The sequence below is a fragment of the Zootoca vivipara genome, chromosome 3 (genome assembly GCF_963506605.1).
Source record: "Zootoca vivipara chromosome 3, rZooViv1.1, whole genome shotgun sequence".
In the NCBI taxonomy this organism is placed as follows: domain Eukaryota; kingdom Metazoa; phylum Chordata; class Lepidosauria; order Squamata; family Lacertidae; genus Zootoca; species Zootoca vivipara.
The window spans coordinates 68,014,220-68,036,566 of record NC_083278.1 but is presented as its reverse complement, the minus strand read 5'-3'; the positions used below and the strand labels follow the sequence as shown (position 1 = coordinate 68,036,566).

General features: G+C 43.3%; 1 protein-coding gene across 1 annotated transcript in view; it reads left to right on the top strand.

Moving 5' to 3' along the window:
• Positions 1–22,347, top strand: part of PRKN (parkin RBR E3 ubiquitin protein ligase) — a 611,971-nt gene that overhangs the window by 586,447 nt on the left and 3,177 nt on the right. Inside the window, exons 10-11 of the mRNA XM_035108599.2 lie at positions 12,836–12,922; positions 22,016–22,133. Coding sequence (XP_034964490.1) covers positions 12,836–12,922; positions 22,016–22,133 — 205 coding nt within the window. The remainder of the gene's footprint in view (positions 1–12,835; positions 12,923–22,015; positions 22,134–22,347) is intronic.

The window sequence follows — 22,347 nt, the reverse complement described above, 5'->3', positions numbered from 1 at the left end:
TTACTATAAGATAACACTTGCAGGTCACTGAAGGCATTTGGCTTTACCTCATAGTTCACTACGCCCACAAGGCATGTTTTATCTTAGAATAACACATGCCTTGTCAAGTCTTCTTGCATCCAGGTTTGATGGACTGGCTTTCTGTCAGGTTCTCAAAAGAATGGTACTTAAAAATGCTTTTGGCTTTTCTTATTGTCTAGAGCTCAGAGTGCAAAGATGCATATCCTTCAGATATCAGATGCACATAATGGAAAAGATGTATGGGAAGGTATGGCGCTTGTTTCTAAAATCATAGAGAGAGCAGCTTCTGTCTTCCTAAGGAGACAATTCAATATTAAATAGTAACATTCAGTTATATAACTCTTTAACAGGCTGGTGAAAATTCCCCTCAAGGAAGAGGCAAATGTGGAAGCTTGAGATTTACATGGACTTGCAGATCATTTACATTCCAATATTGTTCAGAGTTAGGCATGCCTAAACCCATTGAAATTAAAGGTCTTAAGTGCACCAACCTTTGCACAGAATCTGGCTGTTAGTCAATCCTTAATTGTAGGCTTTACAACAGTCTCCTTCAGGCAATTTACTTGTTGTTTTGGCAGCTGACTCCAATACAGCCTGCTTTAAATTAATCTTCCTTATTCTGGCAAAAATTAATATCACCGGTGGAGTAGCTCATGTGCTTTCAGGTATGCTCTTGGGTACTTTTGAATTGACACCTACATCTGCAGCTTTGACTACCAGGAGTAAAGAAATATATATGCTTGCATGTAGACCAGAGATTGTGGAATGATGGGTCATTCAATGAGATTACAGAGCTGGATCCAGATGTATAGTGCAATCCTGTTGAATTAAAATTCTTTGCAACCTTAGTCATTCTTAGAGAAGACCCACTGAAATCAATGAGATTTAAGTTAGACATGACTAAACTTCAACTGGTTTTACTGTGTCTGCTCTAAGCATGACTAAGTCTGTATATAGTCACTGCTATGGAAGAGACTAAGGTATTTGTGTGGGAAGGTATAACTCTGGGATAACAAGTTTATTAGTTGACCCTTTAAGAACTTCTTCACGAGTGCCATAGAGAAAATGCTTATTGTTTTATGTTTTACTGTAAACCACATTGGAAGGATTTGTATCCAGAATGGTATTTTGAACAACACAACTTTTATTATTTATTATCTGAGGGCAAAGACCTCACCAATTCCCATGGTACGTTTATTCATGCCATCTTGAATAATTTTGGTGAAAATGAGGTTGACTCCAGACTCACTTAGTTCCTAGTGAAATCAATGGGACTTTAAAATTGTGGTCATGGCTGCTTTTTACATTGATTTCAATAGGACCCAGTGTTAGTAACTTAATCTGCATCCACCCCAGTATGCAAAAAGGTTTCTTAACATGGCATTTTTAATCAAACTGATACAGTATTTGAAATATATTAGGTGATGTCATACTCAGAGTAGCTATTTTGACATCATTGGACTTAAGTCTATTACTTTCAATGTGCCTGCTCTTAGCATGACTTTTTGTATATCAGCCATTCTGATGTATGGCTAAAGTTTAAATCTTCAGATACTACCATGGACAGGGTTCCTGTACCTTAAGTACAGTAGTTGTGTAGAAAAGGAAATTTATGCAGTTACGCCTTGCAATAGAGAACACAGATATTTTACAGTATTTTATTATGGTGTTCATACGCTACCCCAGGGCAGCTCACAATGCCAGTTAAAATCAAAACAGCAATGATGAAATATACCACAGTTTTAAAAAAAAAACACAATGCAAATATTTATCAATTAGAAGAGCAGAGTTCTTTGGGTTTGGGTTTATTTTTTAAGCCTTCCATCTCCAGTGGTTAAAATACAACCTTCTTCAGTTCTTACAGTGCAATTTGTGTTATGGTTCTTATTAGGGTCCCTATCAAGGGGAAGTTTCTAAGTACAAGAACTTTATTCAGATCTTCGCTTGAAGATCCTAACTCTGGTGGTTCATGATTGAATGATTTAAGCTATAGTCAGGATGATGAAAAGCTTTACAATCTCTAAACCACTTTTTTTAGCATGATCAAAATGAATAATTATTTAATCCTATTGGTTTTAGTGAAGGGAGGCTTATCATTTTTTGCAAGCACATCATGCATTGGGCAAAACACTTTATCAGTTGCCCTTTGCTTTACACTTTTCCTGCTCCATTATGCAAAGAGGATGGGGTTATTGCTAAGCACAATCAATGTGAGCACAGGTATTTCGGCGCATGTTGCAGGGATTCAATGCAGACCAACAGCTTCCTCCAGCTGTTTTTTATCTAAGTAAAACTAGGAAGAGCCTAAGCTTCTTATATTCTCCCCCCTTTCCTTCTTGATTAATTATCTACTTGTATACACGTTCAGGAGTTTATGATGATAGAATTTGGATTATGTTTCAGCTTGTTACTGTTTAATTTACACACAGTGCTGTAAGTGTACATGATGAGATATGCCAGGTAATCTCTCCCAAACAAATAGCAACAATGCTTCTGTAAGGACAGCCCACAGCTATGTGCTTTTATTCCCATTTTCAGTGTGAACTACTAATGTTTAATGTTAATTCAGCAGCTAACCTTGTGGTAGAAAGTGTGTACAGTACATTAATTTTGAAAGTATTTTTGGATCCATCAATGAAGTTCTGATAATGCCCATCACCTGGCCAGCATAGACTGTCTCTAAGAAGTAATGGGACATAATCAGAACAAGATCTAATTATCAAACTTGGCTTTTTGCCACCCTGTGCAATTAAATAAATGGATAGACTCCAGTTTTATGATGATGCTTTAAAACATGCATGTGTGTTCCAGTAACATAGATGATTTTTCATTGCACATCTCAGAAGCATTATGATGGTCACCAAAAACCCATTCCCAAAGGCTGGGACTGAAGAGAGCCCTAGGGAAATTCATGTCCATTTCTCACTGGGTTCCCCAGGTAGCATGGGCTTTGTGTGTGCCATTCCTGCACCATCCCTAGCCACATGGCATTCAAACCACGGGAAAGGAATTTCAGAACACTGATGCCTTGAAACACCAGTATTCAACCTTTTAGACTGAAGGCCTATCACAGGGTTGCAATTTTTCAAAAAGTGAAAATCCGGACAAACGCCCAGATATATCTGGGAATTTCCAGACATTTGGCAGCCTAGCCTATCATAAGCCCAAATATGCATTTGGGAACTATTTTTTTTTATAACCATATATGTGTACAGTGGTTGTGCTGCTGTGGACATTGATTGAACTACCGTACTAGTAGAAAACCAATGGCATCATAATAATAATTTGTGTTGAATCAGCTTCCTGATCTGCTATCTGTTTGTAGGTAAACACTGCATTTACTGTGGTATGTAGTCATTAAGAGCTTTCCTAAAACTGACCTGATACCTTAACGTGGAAACTAATTAAATGACGGTAAGTTTAAGATGTACTCATTCACACAATATTCTGTTTTTACCATCTGATGGAGGTGAAGCACCACATTTCATTAGTTGTCTGGGATGGACTTTCTGCCTGCCTTCAATGGCAAGAGTCTGGAAACAGGCACAGGGAGAGATTATATACCAAGACATGAGCAGACTGTGGAGATGTGCCCTTGCCAGGCACAAGGGAATGAGGAATTGGCCTCCTATATCTGGTCCAATCTGTTATCTGTTTGTGACTGTGAGCCATTGATTGAGAATATACAGACTGCTGTGCTGAATGAAAAGACAATATACAGAGATGCCCCTGTAGAGCTGAGTGACTGGTAGGAATTTCTAGAAATCCAGAATAAAGGCAGGAAAACAGCAAGCTCTTACAATAAGTTTTGATAGATTTTTTAGGATTGGCTTCTTGCTAGGCTAGCAGTTTGTATTGACAATAGATGTTGATTTATTATGGCCAGAATCATTTGAGTTCCGAAAATAATTATTTTACTGCAGAAATGTAATCATGGTGTTTATCAGCTCAATGGGCCTCTGAGCTGTGCAGGGAAGCCTGAAACTGGGGAGATGGTGAAATATCTGACTGTATGTGAGCCAGCTAAATAAGAACTCAAACTTCAGAACAACAAACCACAGAAGGATTGAGCTGGACACACATATTAATGATTCACGTGGAGATAATTAGATGAGTGAAACTGGAATTTACACTAAGCCTTAAATCCTAAGAATACTTACCGAGTCTCCAAAACTAAGTCCCATGGAATATGATTGGGACTAGGCTGCAAATCTCCTAAATCATGGTTTTTTGGGGGGGATCATAAACATATTCTCTATGGGCATAATCAGCTCTTTCCCCTCCTGCCCTTCTGTTAGTTATGGAAACTGTGTTGAAAAGGAGTGTTTCTGTTGTTGCGACACCAATAATAAAGAAGTGGCTTATCTCAACAAAAAAACATGCAATAGAGGTGATGAGAAAAAGGCTTCTATGAGAGATCAGTGAAGGAAGCAAAGGCCTTGAATGTGAATTCTGAAACCTCAGAAGTTTTTACTTTTGCAGGAGTCTTTCACTTTCCCAGGGGCTGTGTGGGCAAAGGCCTGGTGGGGCTAGCAGTCATGCAACGGTGGGGGACAGGGTCATATCTGCCACCTGAAGCAAATGGCTTTACTTTGCCTAATGGATGGGCTATCCCTGCTCTTGAAATGCCAGAGCATAAAATCACTATTGGCAGTGACTATCCCAGTTGGACAAGGCAGCTCTTCTCTTCCACTTCTCCTCAGAGTTTTCCCAATACATTATTTGCCAGTGGTGATGATGGTGATGATGATTTAATTTCTATACTGCTTAATATATTTAAAAAATATCTGTAAGCAGTGTACAGAAAATTGAAGCAACAGCAAACAACTTGATGTGTCTGGATCCAGCCTCAGAGACTTGCCCCGACAGCACCACTGGAGAGCGCTTTTCAGAGGCAGCAATGCAAGCCACTACTTGGGTTGTAGTGGCAGCTCAAGCTGCCATAAAGAAAATGGCAAAAGTGATGTGTTTATTCCTACTTTGGAAATGTTCTTTTCCCATTGCTTTCTTCCCTTGCTCTGAGATAGGTTGTGGATGAAGAGGGTAGGGCAGAGAGAAATGCCATAGCATCTGAATTTATGGTGATTTAATTCTTAGCATCTTAATCTCTAGATGCGCATTTTGAAAAAGTTGTTGTCACATTCAGCCTTCTTAAGAAGACTCTGTGTCCTTGAAATAGCAGGCAGCCTTTCCTGCTTTTTATATGTTCCGGTACATCTGAATAGCATTTCTCTTTATGAGATGGGCTTGTCAGGACCAGTTTTGCGTGTATCAGCTTTTAGTAACCCTGGACTGAGTCCTGGCTGTTCAGCATGATCACTCAGCTTGGCTGAGCTTTCCCATAAGCATTTATTCATGTACCACTACTGCCATCTTCTGGAAAAAAGAATCACTCATTTTAGGCTGGGGGTATTTATATACAGTATTAACTGATTTTATTCCATTCATGTTACAGGTAGGTAGCCGTGTTGGTCTGGGTCGAAGAAAAATAAAAAAATTCCTTCAGTAGCTCCTTAAAGACCAACTAAGTTTTTATTTTGCTATGAGCTTTCGTGTGCATGCACGAAGGAATTTTCTTATTCCATTCATGAATCGCTTCCCATATAAACGATCTCAAAGTAGAAACATCAACACTTAAAACAATTAAAAAGAATTCCACATGCAAAAACAATTAAAGACAATTCCATATCTATTAAAAACAATTCCAGTATATAGCATGTGTCCTCCTGTGCGAAGCATTATAGCTTTGGTAATCAAAGTGGCAAAAATGAAAAGGAAATATAACTGAGTTGTCTAACAGCTCTCATATATAATTAACGTAATAACAAAGATTAATTGTGGACCCATTGCAGCTTCCCTTTATTGTAAATACCCAGTCAGGACCGAGTCCATGCTTTATTGGGATAACCCTGTAAATGCTGACAAGCAACAGATTGTAATTAACTAGATATATGTATGGGTGTATATGCCATCAATATATGTGGCACTTTACAGAATAACATAAGCAAATGAATAAATGAACTTTTGTCCCTTTCTCAAGAAAATTAATTCTAAATTGCAGCAGTGGTGAAGACAAGAATGTTCCCCATTGTAAAACTACCCTTCGGTAGTCTTACTGAAATACAGTAAAGATGGTAATGGATTTGCATTTTTTAAAAAATAGCTCAGCATTTCATGATTAAGCATAAACGAGTTATATTGCATTGCTCCCATTTTATGACTTAGGCCCAGCAATAAATGAACTAGTCGAAGTCTAACAAAAATATCAATTGCCCTTATTTTCGGGGTATGGCTTATATTCCTTGAATGCTTAAAAATCCTGCTATGGCTTATTTTATGACTACGTCTTAAAATAGGGGAAACCGGGTAAGTAATGCTAAAGAAGGTGCCTCTGCGCATAGGCAGCATGCTTTCATCTCACCACTGTGCAATTATAGCAACCACCACTAGCCCACTTAGAAATAGGTAGCCATACGTATTGTTTGATGACACACCTTCCACGCAGAATAGAGCCCCAACTCCTTTCTCAGAAGTTGTAGCCATGATGCCTGGAAACCACAACAGAGCAAATGCATTCTGTTCCCCTCCACACACAAATCCACTCCTTGCTTTCCCACCACCATCCTGCCAAACTCCTGCTGTTGTGCCACTACCAGTCTAGGCGGGGCTGTTCTTTACAAATCACCCAGTAATGTAATTCTGATATTTATTATTAGATAACCTTATTCCACAGAAATCCAAGGTCTGTTACAATTCCCAGTGTTAGGATAAAGTGGGTGGTGGGCGTTCCCAATATGGAGACAATGTTTCAAAGCTGAACTAGCAGAGCAATCCTAGATATAAAAAGCCAGCTCAATTTACACTGGTTTAAGTTAAGCCAATGTCAGGATTACAGGTAGGTAGCCGTGTTGGTCTGGATCGAAGTAAAATAAAAAAATTCCTTCAGTAGCACCTTAAAGACCAACTAAGTTTTTATTTTGGTATGAGCTTTCGTGTGCATGCACACTTCTTCAGATAGGAGTAACTGACATTGGCTTACTGTAACTTCAGCCAGTTACTCCTGATGTCAGCTTAACCAATGAATTGCACAGTTATCCACCCTCATTTTAAAGCAGAGCTGCTCAACTTCTTTAAGTATTTCTATGCCACTTTCTCACATAACAGCCTACAACATGGCTGTGTGGCCACAAATTTTCCCGCTTTTAGCAGTCCCTGTCAGGGCAAACCACTGTGCACAAGTACGGTAAGTGGCAGTGTTCAGTATTGTGGGTCACAACATTGTACAGGCCTGCTTTCAACTAATACATTTGTGCTGTAGATTGCCTTACGAAAATATTCGCTGGCATCTTCTCTGCAGGCTTGCTATACTAGAACTCTAGTGCGTGTTTGTGTGTGTTTTGTATGCTGGTCCTGTCTGATGCTTCTTCCAATGTTCTTTCATATGCTGAAAGGAACTCTGTGGACAATGATCTCATCCCATTGCCTTCAGTGGAAATAAGCCTGATCTCTGGGTGAGATGGTGAACTGTTTTCACATCTTATTAGCTAATGGATGAGATGTAAAATCAGTTCCATGGTGGAAGAACACCCTGGAGGTTGATAAGTTTGTCAGAATAAATAGGCCTTCCCCGACACAAATGCATTAAGCACTCCCCTGTTGCAGCACAGCATGGATTATCAGAGAAACAAGCATCCGTTTAAGGAAAGAGAGGCCGGTTAGCAGCACAGATTTTTTCATTATTAAGTCCCAGTCCCATGGAACTCCCCCAGCCCTTTGGGATGAAAATTAGCATTTGCATTACTTATGGTCATCTGTTAGTCCCATGGAACTCCTCTTCCCCACGATAGTTCAATGAAAATGTCAAGTTGCCTCTGAAAACCAGCTGCTGGGTAGGAGGCAAACAGCTGTGAAGGGGGGCTTAAGATGCCTTAAGATGCAGCCCTTGGGCATCCCAGATCTGGCTGGCCACTGTTAGAATAGAACCATAGACTTTGTAGAGCTGGAAGGGACCATGAGGATCATCTAGTCTGACCCCCTTCAATGCAGGAATATTTTGCTCAATGTGGGGCTTGAACCCACGATCCTGAGATTAAGAGTCTCATGCTCTACCGACTGAGAAATAGGAAACAAGATAAGAGGTGGAGAATCTATTTCAGCCTGGGAGCAGCATTCCCTTCTGAGCTACCTCCTGGGGGGGGTGTCACATGCTCGTGCTGGGTATGACTGGGGGCAAAAGTGGGTGGGACAATGAATCCAAGCAAGCAAGCAAGGTGTACTCTCAGAATTCAAGCCAGAGAAAACACTTCAGCTGGGTGTAAAGTGAGGTCAGTGAGGGGTGTCTCCTGCGGAAAGAGGATGTGGTAGTCGTGTGTGGTGGGGGGTACCCTGGGGAGAGTCTCAATGAGCCAGTAATGGTTAGAGTGTTGGACTAGGACCTGGGAGACCAGGGTTTGAATCCCCCTTGGCTATGAAGCTCACTGGGTGATCTTAGGCCAGTCGCCATCTCTTAGCCTAACCTCTACCTCACAGGGTTGTTGTGAAGATGAAATGGGAAGGAGGAGAACCACGTACACCACCTTGAGATTCCTTGGAAGATAGGGGTGGTATATAAGTGAAACAAATAAATAAAGACAATATGTAGAAACCTGGAAGGCCACATTTGGCCCCTGGGCCTGAGGTTCCCTACACCTGGACTAGATGGGCCATTGAGGCTGCATTGAAAACGATGGGACTTGATTCTGGGTAGAAATGTATAGGATTGCACTGTGATTCTTATGATAGAGCAGGGCTCTTCTTGGGCATGAGCAAGTAAAGGTTCGCTTATCAAATAGGGGAGGATGGAGGAAGGCCAGTGGTCAATTTGCATTTCATGGCTTTGTTAGGGGCAAAGTTGTGGGCCAAAACAGATGAGTGTCCTCTGTGAGGTAGGGAACTGTGGCTATCCTACTTACATCACAATGCACCACCTACGTGACTGCTGCTGGTCCTCAGGGCATGCAAAAAGTCTTATATATCATTTCAGCTCTTTCATTTTGAAGGACTCAAAAGTAATTTGAAATTGAACTGGATACCTTTGTATATCAATTGTTAAAGAGCTATTTACAGTGCAATGTTATACACAGGTTTAATGGGATTTACTTCCATGTAAGTGCGCCTAGAATTGCAACCTTAATGTGCTGAAAAGTTCTCAGGTTGCTGAGTTGCTTTATTTATTCATTCACATAGTGTCCACAACAAGTAAGCACCTTACAGTTTAGAGTAGCTGAAAATATTTGTAGACGTCTGCCTCTAAAACCTTTTTAAAACATAAAAGTATACTGCAGTTGGAAATTAAGGGCTGAAAATAATCCAGATGTCCCAAGCGCTTCTCTTTAACACAGTGTATACCTAACACCCAGGGCTTTTTTTTTCCTAGAAAAAGAGGTGGTGGAACTTACTGAGCACCCACCCAGGTTTAAAAATAAAAATCAGGGGAAGCAACCAAAGTTATTGAGCTACCATCTCCTGGTAATAAACATTTTGTTCTGGGCCAGAGACTTTTACGTGAAAGGATGTGCCAGTGCCAACAACTTTGCAGACTAGAGGAAATACATAATTCCTATATAAGATTGAGTTGTATGTAATCACTGTTTGCTGTTGTTATTGTTGTTTTATTATTATTGGTTCTTAGCCACACTTTTTGTCCTAGGGCAGCTTCTAAATATTGTAAATGAACAAGATGCTTTTGAGCATATCAAACCATGGAGCACTGAAGACTTGATGTATTAAGACACTGACCCCTTCTCATACACATTAAGACATGCAATTAAAGGAGTTTGCCTGTAAATGTAATGTGAGAGGGGCAATTAAAGAGCAGCCTTATTGGCTGAGTCACATTAAGGGAGAGCATAGGTGGGTTGGAGGAAGGAGCTGTGAGGGACCAAGAAAGCAAAGGGGGAGGAGGTGGGTGTTTGCTGTTGCAGAAAACGAGAAAGCACTGAAGCTGGGAAGCAAAGAAAGTGGGTGACGTGGTCAGGGTAATGAGCCGAGGCAATGCTTAGAAGTCGTGTTTTGATTAGTTGTAAGCTGAATGAGAAGAGATTCAGCAAGGCCTGGTGCCACCTGGATTAACTATGTTGAGTCTTTCAATTTTACCTCCATTTTATTAGTGCTAAAAAGACAAATGAAGTCGCGGCTCCTTAGAGACTGACTCATTAACTACTTGGGCCCACAGCACTTTTGTCTTTTTGTTGCTGTAGACTAAACCAGCAGCTCTTCTGGAATCGATAACAGATAAGAAACTCTGCAAGAAAACACACACACTGTCTACAGTAAAAAAACATGTTCCAGTCCACACTTGGATTTTATTTTATTTTTAAAGCCATTAATTCTATAGATAGATGATGATCACTTCCATCAATAGCTATTGCCCATTTACCCCCAAATAGTTGGCACGTTAGATAGGCAGTTCATAGTAGAACCATCATTGGATCAGACAACTGCATGATAATCACTGTCAACCCCTGAAAAAACATGATCATGTCAATCTACATAGTGTCTGGCAGTGAGCATAGGAAGTATGTAATTTATTTATACATTTGTTTTCCAACCATATGGCCCTCAGAGCAGTTTCACAGCATAAGAAATAGATATGAATAAAACAGTTATTAAAAACACTTCCATTAATAATCTAAAAAACAACATAGATGCCAGGCAAGCCATTCCTAAAACTAGCTTGTGTGCAAAGTACATTGTGCAGGCTTTCAGTAGTGCCCTGTTCACTTCCTTCCACCTGCTAAATCAGTACATGGGCAGCCGAGAAGGGAGTTTTGAGGACTGAGATGGAGAAGTTGCAGGAGCCTAAGCCACAGGGATGGTGAAGGTAGGGCTAGGCATGAGGAGAGCCATTGTTGTCCAGTGAAGGTGTTTAATGAAATACAGAAGACCAAAGAGACCAAGTCTGAAAGAGCTTCACTTGAGTCAGGTTCAGAGCATGTCCTTGAATCACACTGGATGAAGGGCCATGGGACAAATTGTTCCATTCTTACCAAAGCCATTGTTGGGTGGATGCAGCTGGTAGTTCTAAGGACAGACAATAAAATGGGAATGAAGTTGTTTTGGGTTCCTGTTAACCTTTCATTCTCATCACCCTGGACCACCAGACATGCAGGCTAGGGCTAATGGAAGCTGTAGTTCAAAACATCTGCAGGGCACCATGTAGGCTACCCTAGTTTTCTGGAGAAACTTACTGCTCACCAGCAATGGTCAGAACCCTGCTTGAATGATGGCTTGTTTCAACATGTCTTCCCAACATGCTCTTTTTAGAGCTCTAAAACCCATAAGACGTCAACCCTTCTCCTTAGCTTACTGGCTGGTGGGAGTGTTTTGTTTCTTCTCTTCATCCTGTCTATTGAGGTTAAACAGCTTTCAGTTTTTCCAGAAAATGTACAAGCTGTATCCCAGTTCTCCAGACAGCAAAAACTGACACAGCAGAGTGCATTCTTCTGGTGCTTTGGTCCTCAATCCTTCAGTCTTCCCATGCAAAGAGTGCTTTAGAGTGGACTCAGCCTGTTGTTCTGTTTCATTTTGCATAAACTTCATTTCTGCGGCGCTGCAATGAATTGTGATTTCCTATGGTACTTAAAGTGACAACAGAAGCGTGACAGAGTGCAAAATGGAACTGCAAAGATGAGACATGAGGCAGATAAACATTTTAGTGTCAAGTGCTGCCGATATGTCTATTCATTATTTGTGAGAGCCAGCTCTGTATCGAGAAATCAAGAGTGGTTTATCAGCTTGGCTTGTCAGTGTAGCTAACAGTTGAGAAATCCTTCAGTTCTCTGAAGGTGGGTCAAGATTATGTAACTCCAGAATAGGATGAAAAATACCATTTTACATTATTGACTTTTCCTCTTGCCAACAAAGACAGTGAAATTAATTGGGAAATGATAGTTCAAAGATCAGTGGCACATGTCAAGGCAAGCTTTCTTCATTACATGATACATAGGAATATTTTTAGATAGTAATAAAAGGAGGCAGAGATGGCCACTTATTGGATGGCTTTGAAAGAGAATTAGACAAATTCATGGAAGTAAAGGCTATCAGTGGCTCATAGCCATGATTACTCTGGTCTGCCTATGGTATGCTTCTGAACACTAGTTGCTGGAAACCACAGAAGAGCAGAAACTAGAGCGCAGTTCTGCCTTGCCAGCTTCCCAAAAAGGATCCTAAAGCAGGGATGCTGAAACTTTTTCGGCTCTAGGGGCCACGTTATGTCTGGGCAACTTTCCAGAGTCCACATGCCAGAGGCAAAAGTGAGCAGAACAATTAATATGAATTTTACCTTTTTAAAATAGGCTGGTTTCTTAACATTCACACACCCCTCCGTATCCTCCATCCTGAATTATCAGAGTTCAAGGTGACAACCCAGCCCAACAAAAACACCCAAGGAAATTGCAAAGCAGGGCTGGTAAGTGGCTCAGGAGGGTCTGTCAACTGGGGAGTCCTGAGGGCCACATAGAGAGGCTTCAGGGGCCACGTTTAGCCCCCGGTACTGAGTTTCCAAATCACTGTCCTAAACTAAATTTATTTCATTGTGGTCGCTAGTCTGTAAAGGATATCTGCAATTTCTGAAGTTATCTTATTTCCTAGCAGAAAATTATACAAATAAATGGGATTGTGTTAATGAGCAGGCTGTGTAATAAGATGCATGATTAGAAGAGCTGATGAGAATTTAATGGGATGAGAAAGACGATAGATCAGCTGGTGTACAACCCTCTATGATGGTACTATCTATCTCTGATGTTTGCTCATGTCTTCTGGCTTCTTTTTCCAGTTTGTGTTCTGCCGTGAATGTAAGGAAGAATACCATGAAGGAGAATGCTCCACACTCTTTGAAACTCAAGGAGCCACAGCCCAAGAGGTATGTGGCACATTTCACAGAAAATTAGCTCTAGCCCAAGCCGGGACACCAGGTCATGAAATTCCAGAGAGGGATCAGGTCGTGGTGTAGACACAGTGAAACACTTTTTTTTCAGTGGCTAAGAGTTGCAACCACCAAAATTGCTTTGCTTATCATGACAGACGCAGAATGCAGGGGAACATTATGGTAACTGCCCCTCTTTCCATGTGTCTCCTTCCCTGGCTGGCTGCCTTGGGGGGAAAGTCTGAGAAGCCCTGTTCTTCTCCGCCTTTTATTGACAGTGTTGAGTAAGTGCACCATTCCACAGACGTCTGTATATAGAGGAGTGAGCAGTGCAGATGAGATGATGTACAAGGATTCTGTACGTTCACCTGCCAAAGAGATGGCTGCCAATGACAGGCTCAGCAGCATCATGCAGTATTCTTAGACAGCAGAGTTTACTACAGACACCTGCCCAGCTCTCTGCCTTTGAAGAGTGACTGGGCCTGGGAACCACCATTTTAATTTCTGTTAATGCCCTTGCACTATGTCAAGGAAGTTAAAATGGCAGTCTATAGACCCAGGTGCTTGTTGCCTACTGGAATGCTGTTGCTTCCTGCTGCCTGTTGTCATTACCACTGCCACCAGGGGAGCCAGAGCTGGTGGGGCACAGGGGTCTTCCCACCAGAAAATACAGTGCCAAGGTGTGTGAGAGTACTTGGGGTGTGTGAGAATCCAGCCCTATCCGGACTTCAAATTTAAAATCTCCCCAGATGAGGAGGACATCTCCCCCAGGACCCCATGAGCAGAGACAGGTGGTCAACCAGACAGGAACTTCAAAACTGTCATCAAATTGCCTGGCTAGCTTAATGAGAGTATAGTTGTGTAGAGGAGCTCATAGAAGCACCTGCTTGGATCAGGGCCTGGCTGAGAGCTAGAAATGAGTGAAGCCTCTGATTCATGTACTGTATAAGCTCTCAGTCAGAGCTACTTCATTGCTGAAACAAACTTCTCTCTCAAGTATCAGCCTTCCTGACCTGGGGATACAGACATGGAGCCAGCCCTGCCCAGTGGGGTTCAAGGAATAGTTTAGAAGGAGATCTGAATTCTAGAAGTTTGAGAAATAACTTTTAGATTAGATTTCTTACCTGCCCTTCACCATGAGGACCCAGGACAGGTCTCAACAATTTAAAATTATGATATTAAAAACAATTAAAAGAGATTATCGTCAAGAGAATGGGTTGGGTCCTAAAATATGTATCTTGGGTGTCAAAGGCCACAGTGACGAGGTGTGATGTCAGCATACAAAGAAGACTACATAATGTAGATGCCAGACGCACCTCTATGGGAAGGGAATTCCACAACTTAGGGGCTACCCTTTCTCCTGGGCCGTCACCTCTTCAAACATCAGAGGGCACTGGAAGAACCAAGGGGGTTTTCTCTGCTGATCTTAACATCTAAGACTGTCTGCAGGAAGAGAGGAAGTCTTATTTGGGGCCTAAAAAGGTGTTACGGATTATGTCTATGTTTTTGCACTCAACATAGTTGCTGAATTGGCCATACTATTGATTTCATTATTGTTGTTGTTGTTGTTGTTGTTGTTGTTGTTGTTTGGCCTTGCTTTCTTCCTCTAGAAACTTACAGAACAGTGTCATTAGTTAGCACAGATGTGGCCTCTTTGAAAGGCCTTTTGGGATTGTATTTAGTTAAGACACATTTCTGAAAAGTTTGTCAGCTTTTTCTTGCCAACAAACTTGCATTTAATTCGCTACTAAGGACACTTTTGTGGTTGGAACTAAAAAGGGGGACTTAATTTAACAGCATAAATTGTTTCTCCTAGTACTGAGAGAATTTTCAAACAGGATGGCTTCTTTGGGCTGAATATCATTATCTTTAAAATTCATAGTAGTTCTGAGGCCTGTTGTTCACCCTATGAGGCTAAATGCCAAACTGTGGGTAAGATTATTTCAATACAATTATGCTGAGATAATGTCAAGACCCATTAAAAAGCCATAAACATGGAGATACAGCATGATGGGGTAAAGCAGCGAGCCAATTTATATATATTAATCCTAATGAAAAAGAAGTTCTTTAAAGTTCAACTTATTGGCAGTGGAATACTGAGAAATTCACTTTCATTTGTGCTACAACAGTAATGTGATCTTGAAGCTGAACACACTTAAATAGTTCAGCAATATGGGCCCAACACTTTCACCCACATCTCAGCAATATGTGGTTGTGCTTATAGTTGTGGGAGTAGGGGGTTTCACTCTGGTCTTGCATGAATTTGTCCTTCTGAAATCACAGGATCAAAAGTAGGCATGATATGCCAAAATATATGTTAACTAGTGGAATTCAGCCCGTTTAAAAACGGGCGCTAGAACGCTGCTATCGTGCAGCGCCGGCATGGGACGGAGCTTCGGAGGTCTCCGTCCCATGCCGGCGCTGCGTGGTGAGGCGGCGGGGGGGGGAGGAGCACTTCTCCCCCCCCCCGCCTCACCGCGCACCTCCTGCATGAGACGGGGCTTCGGAGAAGGTCTCCGAAGCCCCGTCCCATGCCGGCGCTGCGTGCCGAGGCGGCGGGGGGGAGGAGCGCTTCTCCTCCCCCCCCGCCGCCTCACCGCGCACGCCAAGCCAGTCCCCGAGCCGAAGTGCGGCGCGGCGGGTGCTTTTCGCCGTTTGCCTCCCCCTTCGCTCCGGGAAGGCAAACGGCAAAAAGCCCCCGCCGCGCCGCACTTCGGCTCGGGGACTGGCTTGGCGGCGGCGGGAAAAAGGGGAGGAATTCCTCCCCTTCTTCCCGCCGCCAAGCCAAAGCCGGCTTCCCTCGGCGCCCGCTGCCGCTTCGGCTTCCTCGGGGAAGGCAAGCAGGCGGGCTGTCTGCCTGCTTGTGTTCGCCGAGGAAGCGCCATCCCATGCCGGCGGTGTGCGGCAAGGCTGCCGGGGGGAGCGCTTCTTTCCCCCGCCACCTCACCGCGCACCTCCAGCATGAGACTGGGCTTCGGAACGGCGGTTGGCGGCGCGGCGGTTGGCGGAGCGGCGGTTGGCCGTTGTCTCTCTGTCCAATCCCTGTTTCCCTGGGGGACATGCGCAGTGACCCAGGGACACACGGGACAGCTTGGACGCAGGGACAACTTGCACATTATTATATAGGATAAGTCCTTCATCTCAGATATCAATACTTGCCTATCTGTACTGAAAAGGTGACATCAGGTTTTTTCCCCAAAGCAGTATGTACAGTATATACAGACCCTCTGCTTCCAAAAATTGCATTTACTTTTTCGGCAGCTACCATAAAGTAGGGCTGTAGCTCAGTGGTAGAGCTTGTGCTTTACTTACAAAACGTCCCAAGCTGAATCCCTGGCATTTCCATATGAGACTGGTGAAAACAAAAACCTTGTCTGAAACATGGAGGAGCTTCTGCCACTCAGTAAATGACAGTGTGCTAATGGGCTGAAGGTCTAACCCAGTATAAGGCAGGTTGCTACGTGTGTGTTATGATTGATCAACATTTGCTGTGTTGGATGTACAGGACTGCAGAGGATGGGCAGTTATGAACTACTTGCGTAGGGACCTAGAGAAGCTTGCTATAAGAAAACAATAATGCATTATGTGTGCTGAATCCTCCAAAAAGCCACAGCTAGGAGGCAAATAAATATATGATTTGTTTAAAGTTGGGCAATGCCAATTGCCACCAGATGTGGCATGATGACCAAGATAGCTTTGATTTCTGTGAGTTTTCCTTGACTGTCTTGTTAGTATAGGGCTGGCCCGGGACATTTTACTGGTAGAAGCAAAACAGATAATAATGTGCAGCAGAGGCGCAAGATGAGGGTACCAACAAGCAGAGGGCACACTGCAAGGAGACTAGATGTGCTGCCCCTCCTAGATTTCCAGATCCTGCTGCCCTGAGGCAACTCATGGGCAGGCTGGTGAGATCTGTGAGAGAGGGAGAGATGCACTTGGGCAGAGAGAGAGAGAGGGAAGGAGGGAGAGGCATGTGTTTCTATGAACTATATATTTGCAGTGAGCCTGTGCATGAGAGAGAGAGAGTGTGGCCACCTTGTATATTTTTCCTGTTACTGCAGATTGCCCCCTGTTATTAGACAGCAGCAGCATCACTGTGTGAGAGAGATAGAACAATATTGGGTGAGCTCCACAATCGAGGCCAGCAGGACATAGCAGACTTCCCATGGTAAACCTAGTGTTGTCTGGGTTGGGGGGAGCAATGACTGTTCTCTCTCTCTCATTTTCTCTTATGGCCCTCATAGCAGCCATGTTATATTATGCCACGCTCCCCGGGTAGCAATTTTGTGACTGGAGCCCACAGCACGTTCTTGATATTCAAATGTGCCTACTGGTCCAAAAATGTTGTTGACCTGTAGTATTACTTTTTAGTATTGCTGTTGAAGACTAATATGGCCACCCCTCTAGAAATGTAATGTTTATTGTAATCGTGTACATACTTCTCAGGACATGTCAAAGGAGAGTTTCCATCGTGTATACACTGAAAGAGAGAGAGATTTAATCATTCAGTGACTTGAGGGCTTTTCCGCTTTACTTTGGTGCATTCGTAGTATTTTACCACATGGTGGCACTATGTTACTAAAGAGAACACATTTGAGCTGAAGAAAAATTGTTTGAGGCCTCTCTTACTCCTTACAGGAATTGAAGTGATCTAAGGATTTATTAAATGCTACAAAACCGTTTTCGGGCCTTCTGCCTTAAAATTTTACAATGTTATTTTTTGACAGTTTGAATTTTATCTGCCATTTTGATTCCATTTAGAAAGTATTTTGTGTGTTAGGTGATATATGCCCAGTGCCTGCTAGAAGCTAACTACCCTAGCATTGCCAAGTATTTTCTATTCTATGCTTACCTGCACATATATTTCAAGATTCTTCAAGAGATGGCATCATAATTTGGCACTAGTTGCAAAGGTATGTAAAATGGACTGTTTGCAGTATTTGCTCTCCTATCCTATTGTGAAAACAGTCGTTTTGTGAACTTCTTCAGATGCATGTGGGGTGATCCAGTAGAAGAAGAAAAACACCCCCACTTCCTCACTCATACAGTCGCTCCTAGGGTTCCACTCACTTGTGTGAAGAAAGACGAGGGGGGCAGGACAAATCCTGTGTACACTCAGGCCAAGGACCAGCTGACAGAGGCGTGTTTCATCAGTTAAATCAAATCAACAATCATAGTTGGAAAAGAAAGTCTTCCCACGAGCATCTGCCTAACCACTGTCTAACAGGATGCTAGACTAGATGGACCTTTGGCCAATGTACACAGGATTTGTCCTGCCTTTCTCGTTTTTCCTCACACAAGTGGGAAGCCAAAGAGGGACAACACAAGTGAGGAAGTGGGGGGGTGCTCCCTCTTCCACTAGATTACCCCACATACATCTGAAGAAGTTAAAAAAATGATGTTTTTAATGTAGCCACATTCTTATGTCAAGATCAGATGTTCCTAACACGATGATATATAGGATGTCACCCAAAGTGGGCTTAGGGTTTCTGCTATTTATACACTTAAAGCTTCCAGACCCTTAATTTTTTTTTTGGGGGGGGGTGGAATTCAATCACATACTGGCAAGTTCAGGTTGCACAAGTAAAACTGATTTGGTGTTCTTGTGAAACAAACCAGCCCCCCCCCCCAAATTCTACTTTTTGCAATAAGGAAAGGGATGAGGAAATGCACTGCAAAGTTTGAGATAACATTTGCTTCATATAACCTACCCACAAACTTTGTGCAAGCTAGTCAGGATGAATGCTCTATAAACAGGTTCTCTGGAAGCATCCTTAGTTGTTCTAGTAACTTTCTGGCACAGACGCTAAACATTTCCCTTTCAAATATTGTAACATTTATTTTACTGTAGTGTGAATCATTTCTCCTTCATGTAAAAGCAGGCTAGGGAAAGGCAGAAGGTTCTGTTAATCATTCCAAAGCATGTCCCAATAGCAAAACAATAAGTTCTGCAGAACAGGTTGATGAGGAGAGCTTGAGCATCTAGAATTGCTTTCAGCCTGCAGTTCTTGCCATCACCAGAAGATGGCAAGAAGTTCATGACTATTACTGTATAGTCATTGCTGACCAAGCGATGCTTCTTGCTTGTTGAACAACAGCTGTCTAATCTGTTTTGCTGCAGGTATGCATGATTGAGAAGGCTGGTCTTTTACACATAGGTGATGGTTTTCTATAATCATATAGCAATGCATACAATTTCATAATTTGGCTTCAGTGTGGGATTTTGCAATGAGCTTTCCCAAAACAAGTTAATTGTGGTGGTTCCTGGAAGATGGTGAATATATAAGCTGGCCTCATTTGTTTTGCTAAGATAATAATACCCAGTCACGCAATACCATTTATCAAGTTACATAACAACAACAACAACAACAACAACAACAACAACAATTTATTATTTGTACCCTGCCCATCCGGCTGGGTTTCCCCAGCTCCTTGGGTGGCTTCCAACAAAGATTAAAATACATCAAAATGTCACACATTAAAAACATCCCTAAACAGGGCTGCCTTCAGAAGTTTTCTAAATGTCAAGTAGTTGTTTATCTCTTTGACATCTACTGGGAGGGCGCCACAGGGCGGGCGCCACTACCGAGAAGGCCCTCTGTCGCAGCGAGGGAACCGTCAGAAGGCCCTTGGCACTGAACCTCAGTGTCCGGGCAGAACGATGGGGGTGGAGACGCTCTTTCAGGTATACTGGGCCGAGGCCATTTAGGGCTTTAAAGGTCAGCACCAACACTTGGAATTGTGCTCAGAAATGTACTGGGAGCCAATGTAGGTCTTTCAGGACCGGTGTTATATGGTCTTGGCGGTCGCTCCCAGTCACCAGTCTAGCTGCCGCATTCTGGATTAGTTGTAGTTTCCAGGTCACCTTCAAAGGTAGCCCCACGTAGAGCGCATTGCAGTAGTCCAAGTGGGAGATAACTAGAGCATGCACCACTCTGGTGAGACAGCCCACAGGTAGAGTCTCAGCCTGTGTACCAGATGGAGCTGATAGACAACTGCCCTGGATACAGAACTGATCTGCACCTCCATGGACAGCTGTGAGTCCAAAATGACTCCCAGGCTGCGCACCTGGTCCTTCAGGGGCACAGTTTCCCCATTCAGGACCAGGGAGTCCTCCACAACAGCCCGCCCCCTGTCCCCGCAGAACAGTACTTGGAGTTTTCAGCAACCACCCACTCAATCACCTTGCCCAAGAATGGAAGATTTGAGACTGGGCGATAGTTGGCCATATTGGCCGGGTCTAAAGATGTTTTTTTAAGAAGCAGTTTAATGACTGCCTCTTTCAGTGGGTCTGGGAACGCTCACCAAGATTCACCACCCCGCAGACCTCATCACCCAGCCCTTCCTGGCTTGCTTTTATTAGCCAGGATGGGCAAGGATCAAGGAGACAGATGGTTGGTTTCATGCATCCAAGCAGCCTGTTCACATCCTTGCGGGTAGCAGATTGAAATTGATTCCATGCAACTTGACCAGACAAAGCTCCAGCACTCTCCCGCCCCGGCCCTGCTCCCACGGTGGTGTCTGCCTCCTTCCGAATCTGAGCGACTTTATCTGCAAAAAACTTTGCAAAATCGTTGCAGGAGATCTTGGGGTCTTTACAAGGCCCCGATGGTGAAGATGGTTCTATTAAATTGCGAACCACCTGAAAGAGTCTCCTGCTACTATTTTCTGCAGATGCAATAGAGGTGGTGAAGAAAGTCTTCTTCACCGTCGTCGTCGCCACTTGGTAGGCTCGACGTTGAGCTCTAGCCTGTGTCTGGTCTGATTCAGAGTGAGTTTTCTGCCACCGGAGCTCTAGCCATCTCAGCAATTGTCTCAGCTCCGGGGAGAACCACGGGGCTGTCCGGGCTCCATGCAATTGGAGAGGGCGCTTTGGAGCCAGATAGTCAATAGCCCTGGTTAATGCCATATTCCAAGGGGTCACCAGGGAATCAGCTGAAATGCCATAAACAAAGATACCACTCTTTGGAAACCATTTGGATCCATTAAGTGGCGGGGGCGGACCATCCAAATTGGTCCCACCTCCCTGCAGAGGGGAAGAATCATGGAGAAGTCCAGTTGCACCAGGAAGTGATCTGACCATGACACTTATTTGTTTCATTTTTACTTAGTGTCAGATCACCCATGTCACTAGAGGTGAAGCAGCTCAGGCAGGGAATCCTTGGTATAGAGGGGAGGTCGGTACACCAAAAGCAATCCTGTACTGCCCCTATTGCCCAACTTCCAGAACATACACTCAGAGAACTGGGTCTTCCCAGTAGGATGCCTGATGCAAGCTAGTGACTTCCTAAAAATCACTGCAACACCCCCCTCCCCGCCCACATGACCTGGGTTGCTGTGCGTAAGAGAAACCTGGTGGACAAGCAGCAGCTAGGACAGGCCCATCTGCTTCATCCAACCAAGTCTCTGTTACACATGCCAGGTCAAGTCCTCCATCCACGATCAAGTCATTGATGGCAATAGTCTTATGAATCATTGACCTAGCATTGCACAGAAACACCTTCAAGTCATGTGGGTTTCCCTTGTTGATTCCAGTATCTATCCGGTCCAGACCAGACCCAGAGGCAAGGATAGTCTTCAAACAACGACTAAGCCTGCCTCCTCAATAATGGCATGGTCTGGTCTTAGCATAACTCCTCTTCCTGCCTATGATCACTGAGATCGGATGTCCCAGTGCATTCCCCACCCCCGTGGAACTTGCCCCAACCATTCTGTTGGCTGAGGCCCACTCCCACGCATCCCTGATCCCACCCCCTATAAACAAAACAGAAACTATACAACAACCAATAAAACAATAAAAAAACAAAAACATGGTTCACTCTTCAACAATGGTGGTGATATTCTGGCTTATAGCAGAGCTTTCTTCACATCTTCCTTACAGAGAGAATTCAGTGTGTTACAAGACTCTATGTTGGCTTTGTGGCAAGAGATTAACAGGGCTGCTCCTCTGGAAACTGCTTCTCTGGTCAGGTGGAAGTAATATCTGCCCTCCTCATTATCTGCACAGGAGGATCAAACTGAAAGAAACAGCCACATGTCCTATTTTCTGCTTGAGCAGCATTCTGTTCATCTTTTCCTCCCCCTTTACAGGGATATGGAGTTGATGAGCATGCAGCCCTACAGGCTCGATGGGAAGAGGCATCCAAAGAAACAATCAAAAGAACAACGAAGCCATGCCCTAAGTGTCATGTTCCAGTGGAAAAGGATGGTAAGTTTATTGATCAGTATTGAATCAGGGGAGGGATGTCAGGCCCAGGGGCAAAATGTCGCACTAAAGCCCCTTGGTCTCTCCCTGGACACCCTCTCCCAAGCCACACCCTCAAGCAAAGTAAATTCTAAATATTATATGCCGATTATTTTAATTTTTGGTCATCCACCCACTTTTGCCTATGAACTCATTTGCAATTTCTTATTTTGGTTTT